We start from the raw sequence: 12000 nt of genomic DNA on the forward strand, positions 1-12000 counted from the left end.
TTATACAAAGTACTGTGGAGAAGTATAAGGCCACATGAAGAGCATCATCAAGTTGACATGGTGGCTATTTCTTAACTCTTAAGACACAATTAGTACTTCCTCTGGTGCATTGATACAGGTAAAATAAAGCCTTAAACAATTTCCTATAAGGTGCACAAGCATCCACAATACAAAAAAAAATCCCTTTAATTTTCTATTCTCCTGTACTAAAAAAAAAATAAGGAGACTCACTAATTTTTCATGGCCTRTCTTGCCATTTTTGCATTTTTTTTCAGTTTATTGTGATATGTTGTTTAGTAGGACCAAAAATAAAGTATAGTTTTTAGTGTTAAAGTTTCTAAACAGTGTTTGTGCTTCTGCCTCCAACAGAGCAGCCTGGCTCCTCCAAACTTTGCTCCAGTGGAGTGTGGACTCAGGAATGCTTCTACCAACAGCCACATCGGCTTCCACTTAGAAAGGGTACAAATTCATAAAATGTTGAGAATTTCAACCCTTGTATTTTCAAAGAAAGTCATCCTGGTTTGGTTTGTTTTAAAAATTAATGATTCACTTTGATGTCCAGTGTCACCTGCATAAGGAAGGTGTAAGAGCACTWGCCCATTGCAGGATCAGGATCTGCAAGTGTGAAAACACCAACTAGTATGAGTTACCAAATACTAAGTGTTTACTGAACACTCTGAATGCAATTGTTTAGGTTTACTGAAAAGGAGTTTTCAAAACTCTGGGTCTCATCCAGCACAGCCCTACTAATGCAAGTAATTTGCCTACATAACAACGCCAAAATGAACAAATACAAAATATATTTGGTATAGAAAATAGTAGTATAAAAATTAAAAATCACCCTGTTTTACTGTCCATCRAAGTATTAACAGCAAGCATTACAAGTAACTTTTTTTAACCTATTGCCAAAATCATTTCCAAAAAGTTCTACTTTCCTGAAGTGCTGGTGATTGCAATTGCCCAAGTACTGAAAAAAACAAACGGGGAAGGGATGAACAAGTATGATAGATTTCTCACACAGAACTATCAACAGAGGACCTAAACTGCAAGAAACTAAAGTATGCACAAACATGGGGAAAACAAAAACCACTGCCCGTTCTGTTGTTGCCATGGGAGCTCTTCCTGATCTTYAGAAAGTTTGCAGAGAAGGTGCTTCTTCACTCTAGCCCTGGCAGGCAGGCGATGGGACAGGGATGAGCATACTCAGAGCGCTGTTGCTCTTGGGTTTCTCTGCTGTGGCAATTCTGCTGAGTTTGCCAACCTCTGTCTGCCAGCTGGGGGTTTTCTTGGTGGTCGWGTGGCGGCGGGTGTGCTTTGTCAGGTGATCGCTGCGCATGAAGCGGCGCTCGCACACGGGACACGCRAACTTCTTCTCCCCCGTGTGCGTTCTGCGGTGCCGCGACAGTTCATCTGAGCGGGCAAACTTCTTGTCACAGCCATCCCAGTTGCAGCTGAAAGGTTTTTCTCCTGCAGGACATAAAGGAAAYGTAAGTCACTTTTGAGAAGCTGTGTTGCAGTTTTATCAAAGAACTAACCTAAAACCTGCCTTGAAAAACCAGTGAGTTCCACAGAACTCCTTATTGGAGCAGTCAACATGAGCTTAAGCTCAAGTTCTGTTCGAGAGAAAAATAACAGACAGCATTTCTACTTATTCCCTTGTATCTCGTTATGTGTTCTTYAGTCAAGTCTGTTTTTCTAATTGTCCAAAATCCTAGTTTAAAGAAATAGATCCTTCCTAAAGCTGCTTTATCCACTGACTGAACCAGAAGCAAGCCCCTGCCCCCATCCCTGTGTCCCCATCTCTGTGGCTGCAGCACATCACCCACTGTGGGAAGACAGGAAGCCTGGAATGGAGCCTGGGGGTCCCACACACAAACACATCCCAGCAAGCACTCCCGAGGCACAGCCAGTCCTGCCAGCCCCCCCCAGACCAGGAATGGCAGCAGTCAGCAARGCTGCCCACATCAGCTGCTGCTCACCCAGGGGCACTGCTGAAAACATCCCACCTGTCCTGAACAACCACAACTGCAACTACTGCCTCAACTCCCACAGAGCTCCAGATAAACATCCAYCACGTGGCCCAAATTTATGGGGCCATTTCAGGGCAGAAGAGAAGGGGCCCCCAGAAAGGAAGCCCCACARGAGTGTTCTTACTTCAGGTGTTGAAAGTGAAGTCTGTGTCTGCTGGATGTGRTATCATCTAACTTGGTRTGTACRGAAAAGGTGCAAAAAGAAAGCTGAWCTACTCCTCCTCCTGATCCTGTAATGTGACCTGGCTAGTGAGGGGTCAGTGTTTCTCAGCTCCCACTGATGTCTTAGTCTCAATCACGATACAGACACCCACGCAGGCTCTCTATGGATCAGCAGCCATGTGCACAAAGCAAGGCACTTGCTAATAGCCTGTTTATCCTGAAGCACCAGGTTTAACTCAGCAGCTTCTCAAGCCAGAAGCAGAAGCATCATTCTACCTCTGAACTATGATTTACAACAATGATTAGGTTCATGTACAGGTTAAGTTCTTCCCCCAAAAGAACTATAAAGACAAGCTGGCAAACTAATGCAAATCCCATCATGCAAGCTGACATCCAATAAAACAGTGACTGTGGGTAACAGCAGGTAGGGTGAAAAAAGGCTAGGAAAACTAAAAATAGACAGAACTATTCTGTACCAATCTCCCACTATGCCTGTCCTTCAATATCAAAAACAATCCCTGATATACCTCAAAGTTAGTTTTAATTTAACAAGATCCTGGAACCAGAAAAAGGGTAAGTAAAACAYATGTATGCTGTTTCCACACTGACCAAATCAGTTCATACCAATTACAATTAATTTTCATTTACCTCCAAGATTCCCTTTCTGTAACTAAACAAACTGTTATATTCCTGTAGCAGCTCTACTTCCTAACACAGTAGCCCAAAACCTTAATGCATTCCCATTTAACCTGACCAAAACTCTGGGGGAAGGGAAAAAAAACGGCAGTCTGAGTTTCTCTTTTCTTTTACTCATGTAACTATTAAGACCAACTACCTGTACTATGCTTTGCTTACACCAGACCTCTCCATGCCCCAAAACAAGGGACTTGCACAATTCATTGCCATCTAGTACAGATGGCAGGACTGCACTCAGATCTAAACATGCACACAGACAGCAAAGCTTCGCTCCAGCCAAGACCTGTGAAATTCAGCTAACACTACAGGGTCAGCTGAGGTCTCAGAACAAAGTATGTCTTGTTTTGCTTGTCCACGGCAAACGAACATCCCTTCCTTCCCTGAGATGAGCAGAAGTCTCCCTGTCACCTGCCTCTTTCCTCTGCCAGCCCCCTCCCATAAAAACATGCATTTCAGCACCCCAGCACAAGGCAGCACCACAGCCCTCTGGTACACACCAGTGTGGGTGCGAAGGTGGGCTTTGAGGTGCGAACTTTTGAAATAGGTCTTCTTGCACCCGGGGAAGTCACAAACGTAATTCCTCCGCCTGGAGAAGTCCATCTGGGGGGCGCAGGTCTGACCGGAGGCGATGAACACGGGAGCAGGGGCGAGGGGCAGTAACTTGGTGCTGCCCACAGTCACCACGGTCTGTGGGCACTGCGGTGTCTGTGTGACAGCGGGCTGTGGAAGAACCAACATGACAGTCCCCTGAGGCACAGARGGTCCCATGAGCACAGGCTGGGAGAGCGGGGCTGTCTGCGGTAAAATGGGTTTCACGGGAGTTGAGAGTGCTGGAGTTGAAGGCTTGACATAGGCATTGATCATGCTGCTTTGTCCATTTAAAGGGATCATTTGACAGAGRACTTGGGGGCTTGAAACGGGGGCAGGTGTCGCTGGGGTAGCTCTTTTCTGCAAGTCATTCTCACAATTCTTTGGTAAGTGGGTCTGCGGCGAAACAGGCCRGACTGGTGGTTGCCCTTTATTGGTCACGGTATCACTGGAGTCATGTGCATAAGGCTGATGTACTGGAGAGGTTTTGTTGATTAAATCATCCCCAGCACACGTGTCCTGTGGCAGACTGGAATGTTTTCGGTCATCCACTCCACACCAGTCTCTGGAAGTGCTGTAGCCTGAAGTTCCCTTTGTCTTCTCTTGCMCAGCAGGAATGTGATGGTAAGCAGAACTATCACCTGTGTGACGTATGACACTTGTGGCCATGGCCCTGCAGGGCTGAGGTGCGGAGGATTCACGGATCACGGGCTTCTGACTGCACTGTGGCCCCACRCTGGGAACAGATGGCTTGGTGATGGGAGAGGCACCGGTGGCTGATGTGACTGAGCAGGCAGCTGTGCTGGCCATGACAGTCCTTGGTTTGGAGTAAGTGACTTGTGAGGAGAGGAGCGTAGCTGCCGACATCTCAACAAAGTCAGGGCTGTGCGGAGGGGTCATGCACTGCAGAAAAAAAACACACCAGTGTGGATCAGTAATTCCACAGCAGTTTCCCGTATCTTWACTCTGAAAAACAAAATTACATCCCCTCCCCAGCATCTCAGAATTTGCCTCTTAGGACAAACTGATTAAAGTATACTGCTATGGTTTAGTCCCAGACAGCAACCAAGTACCATGAAACTGCGCTCACTCACTCAACCTCCATCCCCACTGGGATGGGAAGAAGAATCAGAAAAAGGTAAAACTTATGAGTTGATATAAGAACAAGTTAATAATTCAAATAAAGGAAAATACAATAATAAGAATACTAATTGTAATGAAAAGGGAGATTAAAAGAGAGAGAGAGAAATAAAGCCCAAGATAAACAAATGATGCACAGTACAATTGCTCACCACCCACCTGGCCTGGCCCAAGCTGTGATCAGCCCCTTCTGGCCAACTGCCCCCGTTTATACACTGAACAGGATGCCCTATGGATGCCCTATGGTATGGAATATCTTTTTGGCCAGTTTGGTCAGTGATGTCCTAGCCATGCTCCCTACGGCTTATCCTTTGCATTGGCACAGCAGGAGGCACTGAGAAGTCCTTGAGTTAACTGTTGTCGAGCAGTGCTTACCCTAAAACATCAGACTTTTATCAACATAATTCACATCCTAAATGCCAAACACAGCACTGTGCCAGCTACTAGGATGAAATTAACTATCCCAGCTGAAAACAGKACAATATTCATTCCATATTCTATACCATTTAAACCATGTCCATGCTTTTCAATACATCCCAATAAACCCTCATCACTTYTCCTGTCTTTTGATACAGGTATCCAAGTCTATGGCCCCTCAGTCTATGGGCCATCCCTCTGAAACATCTGTTGAGTTCATTTATGCATCACYTTGGGCTCCATCTCACAGCAGTGCTTCATGGCAGAAGAGAGATGGTGTGTCATGCTGGATTGCTGCCTGCTRAAGTCAGCTCTCATTCCATCACTGTTGTGCTTGTCCAGTTTCATCGACATTTGTTCCTCATTAATCTGGGTGATTCCTACTGCAATAYCCCCTATGCTGCATGCAGCCACCTCAGCAGTGGTGACATGAGTGCTATATGGCAATTGACRTCATATAATCCTGATTTCACAGGATGTAAAATTTTGCTTGAGCACAGCWGGYCCAGCTGCARATCCTCTAATGCTGACTGCCCWGGTGGCCTTTGTTTAATGTGYATCCCAGTGTYTGAAGRTCCMRYCACCCCTTGCTCTCAATGTTGGTTTAAACAGWCTACTGTATKTTTGATTTTCACAGAYAGGGGTGTGATACATCCACTCAATGCCATGTTCTTCAACCCRGGTGTCTATGAGGTTGTTTTGGAAATGAGTCCCCTTGTCTGGCCCAATGCTTTCAGGGGTGCCATGYTGCCATAAGACTTGCTTTCCAAGGCCCAGGACGTGTTCCAGGTGGTGGCACAGGATACTTTCCAGTTATCCAGTGGTTGCTTCCACCATCATAAAGCCACTGTGCTTGCCTTGGYGGGTTTATGGGAGTGATAGCATCAACCTGCCAGGTCTCCCATATTTATATTTCAGCTATTGTCCTCCACACCAAAGAGGCTCTAACTGCTCAGCTTGAATAACTCCAGCACATGTTTCACAATTATGGACAGCCCTATAATAATGTCCATAGTCAAGCCCACCCCTCAATCATCACCCCGTCTACATGTTGGTTTTCTTCTTTGATGGCCTCAGATGTCATGGGTTCACCAAGCAAGAAATAATTCAACTCTYGTGTTGCCAACCCAGATCCACCTGAGCCACTTCAATCTTAGCAGCCTGGTCCACCTGTTGGTTGTTTCGGTGTTTCTCAGGGGCTCAACTCTTGGGTACACGAGCATCTACCTGACACACCTTCACAGCYGGGCTCTCCACCCAGGCAGCAGTACCTTGTCACAAGGCAGCAGCCCAGATGGGTTTACCTCTGCTCTGTTTCCATCACTGCAACCACCACCACAGGGTATTTGCCACCACCCGTGAATCAGTACAGAGATAAAGCATTGGCTGTTTTTCTTGTTCAGCAGTTTCTAAAGCCAGTTTTCACCTCTGAAAACTGGCTTGATTCACCTTCTCCTTCAGCAGTTTCTGTAATTTGTTGTAGGACASTCCATTCAGCCCCTTTCCTTCTTCAGTGCCTTCCTACAACACAGCAAACAAGGCATATTGTTTCTCATTTTCTGATATCTTATTATACAAGAGTCTTTCAGCACACGTCACCTCCTCAGGTGGCATCCTGGAATCTGTGTCCTCTGACCAGTCTCAGGAGTCTTGGAAGTAATCATGGTGACTGGAAGTTCCCATTTGAGCTCCTAGTGTGACCAGCAAAACGCACTTAATGCACACAGCATCAGCTACATGATGTGTAGGAGACCCATCCTTTGCACACCCAGCCAGCCCAGCACCAGCACTCGGGGTGCCCGGGGGAGCTGTGCCTCAGCACCAATCACTCCCAAAGTGCCTGGAACCTCYTCCTAAGATGCCAGTATCTCTTTTACAGTTGGAGTACAGCGGCCTTCAGATCCTCTGTACCCCCAAAACTCTAAAGGCTGACCCAAGTCTCCCTTGGTGCTTTCTGCYAGAGGCTCCAGGTAGGGACACTCTCCTTGGCTGTGTAGAGCACATTTTTTGTATCTTGTCCTGCCTGGACTGGCCCAAGGGCTGGGACAGAGTTAATTTTCWGCATGAATTATCTCCTGTTTAATTTGTTCAAAGGCTTGTTGTTGTTCAGGGCCCCATTTGAAATCATTCTTCTTCTGGGTCAATGGACGGAGAGGGCTGACAATCAGACTGTAATTTGGAATGTGCATTCTCCAAAACCCCACAATGTCTTAAGAAAGCTTGTGTTTTTCTTACTACTTGGTGAAAACATAGTTGTCATTTTGCTAATCAAACTCACGGAGATCTGAAGATATCCACCTTGCTATTCTGTTCTTAAAAACTAGATCTCCTGTGCAGGTTTCTGGACTTTATTTTACGGCAGCTTTCAGAGGAATTTGGACTATTTTCTTCCCTTCCTCAAAAACTTCTACTGCTGTATTGCCCACGATGGTATCATCAAAATATTGCAGGTGTTCTGGAGCTGGATCAGTCCACGGCAAATGGTTCAAATTTCTGCCGTGTGGGTTGTGCACGCTGACTTCATCTGGATCTGTGGGTGACTGTGCCTTGCTCATGTCATAATAAAYCACCTCCAGTACAGAGGCTGAAGACTTGTGCCATTTTGTCAATCACCTTGTCAATGCTCTTTCCCAGGAAGTCATCCCAACTGCTTGGCTTCCCCACCTCCTAATTCCAGGCTTCTGGCCCCATTGGAGCAGCCAGGTGATAACATGCACATCTGCACAGCAGCTGAAACCTTTTCACATATCCCACAGCTCCTTCAGGGATARGGATCAAGTGGTTACCTCTTGTTCTGCCTCTTCCTCCAGTTTWTGTGATGGCCCTACTTCATCCTTTACTGAACAAGCTTTCATGTACATTTCTTCTTGTGTAAGAGGACAACTGGTAAGGGCACAAGCTCATCCTCTGGCTMCGAGCAGTCACAGTGCATGATGCCAAGGTCTGAGTAGCCACAGATGCTTAACCCAAAACAAGACTGGAACCACATTCACAGTTCCTAGTCATTCAGATTATGCTGGTTTCAACAGCCCAGGGATATTCAAAATTTTCAAAATTCCCATGCCTTGAGGAGAAGGGGAAGATGGTATTTGTCTTCTATGCAGGTTGGCTCTCCAAGGCAAAATGGCAAAAGGTGTCATTATTAGCAATTTCTAATAGATGGCTCCCCAAGCACAGAAGCGATGACAGAGGTGTCAAGAGTATGAAAACCAGATTAGTTTCAAGGCCAGCAGTTCTATGCTATCATAATTCAGTGTTACRAAGTACAATAAAATGATAACCTTTGCCCAGCCCCCAGAGAAGATACCAGAACACAAGAGGAAACATATACAGCAAGTAAACTGTTACATAACACAACAACAACTCTGACAGTAAATAATTCAACACTGTGATCAACAACTATTAAACTAATAAAAATTAATCCTGATAACCAGTTTGTTTCAACACGCTCTGGTCAGATCTGTCATGGAGGAGAATCAGAAGGATAAAACTCATGTGTTGACATACGAATAAGTTAATAATTGAAATAAAGCAAAATACAGCACAACAATTGTAATTATTATTACAGGGAGATAAAGAGAGAAGAATGAAACCCAAGAGAAACAAGTGGTGCACAGTACAGTTGCTTACCACCCACTGACCATTGCCCACATSCTTCCCAACAGCACTGGTCACCCCAGTCTTTATGACACTCTGTGGTATGAAACTTCCCTCTGGCCAGTTCAGATCACCTGCCCTGGTTATGCTACCTCTGCAGCTTCTTGTGCACCTCCTCACTGGCACAGTATGGGAATCTGAGAAGTCCTTGACCTGGGGTAAGCACTGCTCAGCAACAACTAGAATATCAGTGTGTTACCAGGATTATTCTCATCCTAAATCACAAACACATCACTGTGCCAGGCACTAGGAGAAAATTAACTCCATCTCAGCCAAAACCAGGACACGTACATTGCCTCATTTCACAGCCATTCTGATTATGCTCAAAAGCATATTAATAAAAGGAAGGCACTGAGCCAGCTGTAAACCTGCATAGAACATTGCAGGTATACTCAATGCACTACAAGGAAGTATTTTATATCTTTCTCCTCAGTAATGGGCACAGCTGTAAGACGCTATGAGCAGAATAAACAGACCAACAATAGACAGCAATACTGTACCTTTCCATTTCAAGCTCCCAGCAAGCCGTAGATCCTTTCCCAATGATTACCTCATGATTAGCCTCTCATGGCTACTTCTAGAATAAAGACAAATAAAACTGCTCTCTTCCTTCTTATTCATCCATTTGTCTCTATGCTGTCTTCCTGCATCACCTCTCTTTCCTCCTTACCCACTGAAAGGTATCTCCTGGGCTGCTCAAGAGGCAGCATCAATACTGAGCAGCATGAGATAGTATGGCAGCTGCTTGTCAGGYTGCTCTTATCTCAGCCTCTTTCCTCCATTATTCCCCTTTTTCCTGGCAAATGCATACTAGAAGTCTACTAGTTGAAATGGGCTTTAACCATCTAAAACCTAAATGGCACCCAGCCCTTTTTTAATACATACTTTTGTTGCATAAATTGAAATAGAAGAAAAAAAATTTTGATTCAACTAACATTAGTCAGCTGGAGTAGACCAATGTCTGGAGAAATAATAGACTACATGTACAAACACATAGCACAGAAACTAATTAAAWTGCCTATTTCATAATGGTAACATATACTTTCTCTTATAATGACCAGTAAAGGAWAATGTCATAAAGGGCCTGTTCTTATACGGTGCTTGCAGATATGTTGATGCCAAATCACCAAGGCTCACTCTGCCATTCTTACTCAAAGTGCTCCAAGAAACCTACAACAGCCATCTCGACATCCCTGTCAAATCACATAACCTATCAGCAAGGGTTTTCACACCCAAATTTAACAAAAGTCCCTACATTTGCCAAACTAGAGACAGCAAAAAAAACTAAACTCAACACGCTCATCTCACTACTCTGTGCACACACACAGAGCACAGGTTGTGATACAGGGACACCTGTGTGCAAGGCAAGCCTATCTCTTCCAGCCTAGTTAAAGCMTTGCAGGGATATGACATCCAAGTGTTGGGCATATTTATTCTGTGTTCATTTTTTCTTACCAGTGTCGATAGATAGTCCTTTGGTAATTCAGCCGTAGCCTCGGTGTGCATTGTGAAATCCCCAGAATCCGAGAAGGGCGTGAGTGGCCTTATCTTTAATATGTCACCTTTCTGCGATCTTTGMCCCCAGGAGCTCATACAAACAAGGGCTTCAACGGCTTCGATGTCGTTCTGCTCCAAGGTGCTGCAGGTAGACCTTTCACTGTCATGACGCTGCCGTTCACGGATGGACTCATAGATGTCCACAATGTCAACCTGAGTGTAATCGGATTACTGGCTATTAGGACAAGTCAGAATACAAAGCTGACACCACCCACACACTGTCTGCTCAYGATGAAGGTCATCTGAAACAGATCCCATGCCTGTGGGAAGACTTTTACCAACTGGCTCAACTCTCACTCTTCCCCCAGCAGCTCGTCTCCACATCCCCTTTTCTTAAAAAAAACAAAGAGGAAGAAAGGAACTTCCTGGAATTCCGGGGGAAACGTGGCAGCCTAGGGTCCAGGAAAAAAAAAAAAAAAAAAAAAAAATTAAGAGAAAGAAAGAAGTGGTTTTCCAGGAAAAGAACAGATATGTGTATGGCTCCCATTTCCAAGGTTACTCTCCTGAATAACACTGCTCTGAATAAACACATCCCATGCTTGCATACAAGCAAAAAGCGGAAAATCCTGACTTCAAGCCTTCTTTAGACAAGGCTGTTTCCTGGATCTAAAAGACAACTGCTATTCAGCACTAATCTCAYCCTGGAAACATTCAGAAGATAAATTTCAGCTGCCAGTAAGATGCTTCAAGGTACGTTCACTTACTTGGAGTACCACAAATCACAGAAGAATTTTATTCTTATTTTTACCAATAGGGAAGCCAGGATGGGGGAAAAGGATGGAAGGAAAATAGTCTTCAAAGTGCAGTAGGACCTTAGAAAGGTCTGACACTACACAGGTGCTAGGTATCTAAAATGCATACTGAGTAACATGAAAAAAATGTAATCATACTGATTTGCTTCCAATTGCAAGCATATTTGACAGAATATTTGTGTGTGCATGTRTACGCATGCAAAAGACTTGACTTCTCTGCAAAAAGATAACCAAACTTCATAAAGCTTTCACAGTGCTTGGCAGTGGCTCCAAAAGCTATGCTGGGCTGATGGTTTATTACTCRCATTCCAGCTCAGTCTCAACTAGGCATCCAAACTCTTCCAGTCTTTAGACACACCAACCAACCTGAAGGCTGGGATTCAGAACCATGTACCAAACCTCTTGAGCCTACTGCTGTCACACAGAGTGTTTACAAACTGCAGCAAAAAGGTCTTAACGCAAAAGGCAACACCACACCATCAGCATGGCCTCAAGCCCTAGAAGGAACTCTGCTCATTGGGTGACAGCACTTATGAGTCAATGAGTTTTGATACTGAGTTAAGTAAYGTGGGATGATCCTTATTCAACAGTGTCACAAAGATGTAAAACTGTGTGACACTGTCTACACTCTAGGGATGTGCAGGCAAACATGCTAAACATAATGGATCAAAAAATGTAGGCACTGCATTCCAAGAGGACTTTCCCCTAAAACATGAGTTACACATGAGTTACATATTTAGGGTGATGTCAGAGACATGGAGATGTCATGATTCGGGGYCTGGAAGGAGTAAAAGCAATTAACAGCTTGGAGAGAGACTTGTAAGAATTGCCACCGAAAAACAATGAGAGGAAAACACGATGTGTGCCTGCAAGCCTGGACTTCAACCGCCTGTCACAGCGGGGCCACACCAGGCGAGGCTCCGCAYGTAGCAGAGTCTGCCAGCGTTCCCCTAAGTGCGCCTGCAGGCAGCCAAGCCAGCGGGTTTATTTCTTCCTACCCT

General features: G+C 44.9%; 1 protein-coding gene across 1 annotated transcript in view; it reads right to left on the bottom strand.

Moving 5' to 3' along the window:
* Positions 1 to 1161: 1161 nt before the first annotated feature.
* KLF11 (KLF transcription factor 11) overlaps positions 1162 to 12000 on the bottom strand; it is an 11865-nt gene continuing 1026 nt past the window's right edge. Inside the window, exons 2-4 of the mRNA XM_057371424.1 lie at positions 10146 to 10400; positions 3386 to 4379; positions 1162 to 1467 (exon numbers count right to left, since the gene is read on the bottom strand). Coding sequence (XP_057227407.1) covers positions 1163 to 1467; positions 3386 to 4379; positions 10146 to 10400 — 1554 coding nt within the window. The 3' untranslated portion in view covers position 1162. The remainder of the gene's footprint in view (positions 1468 to 3385; positions 4380 to 10145; positions 10401 to 12000) is intronic.

This window comes from Malurus melanocephalus, unplaced genomic scaffold, assembly GCF_030028575.1.
Source record: "Malurus melanocephalus ecotype Western Australia unplaced genomic scaffold, MMel_1.1 scaffold_6, whole genome shotgun sequence".
NCBI lineage: Eukaryota > Metazoa > Chordata > Aves > Passeriformes > Maluridae > Malurus > Malurus melanocephalus.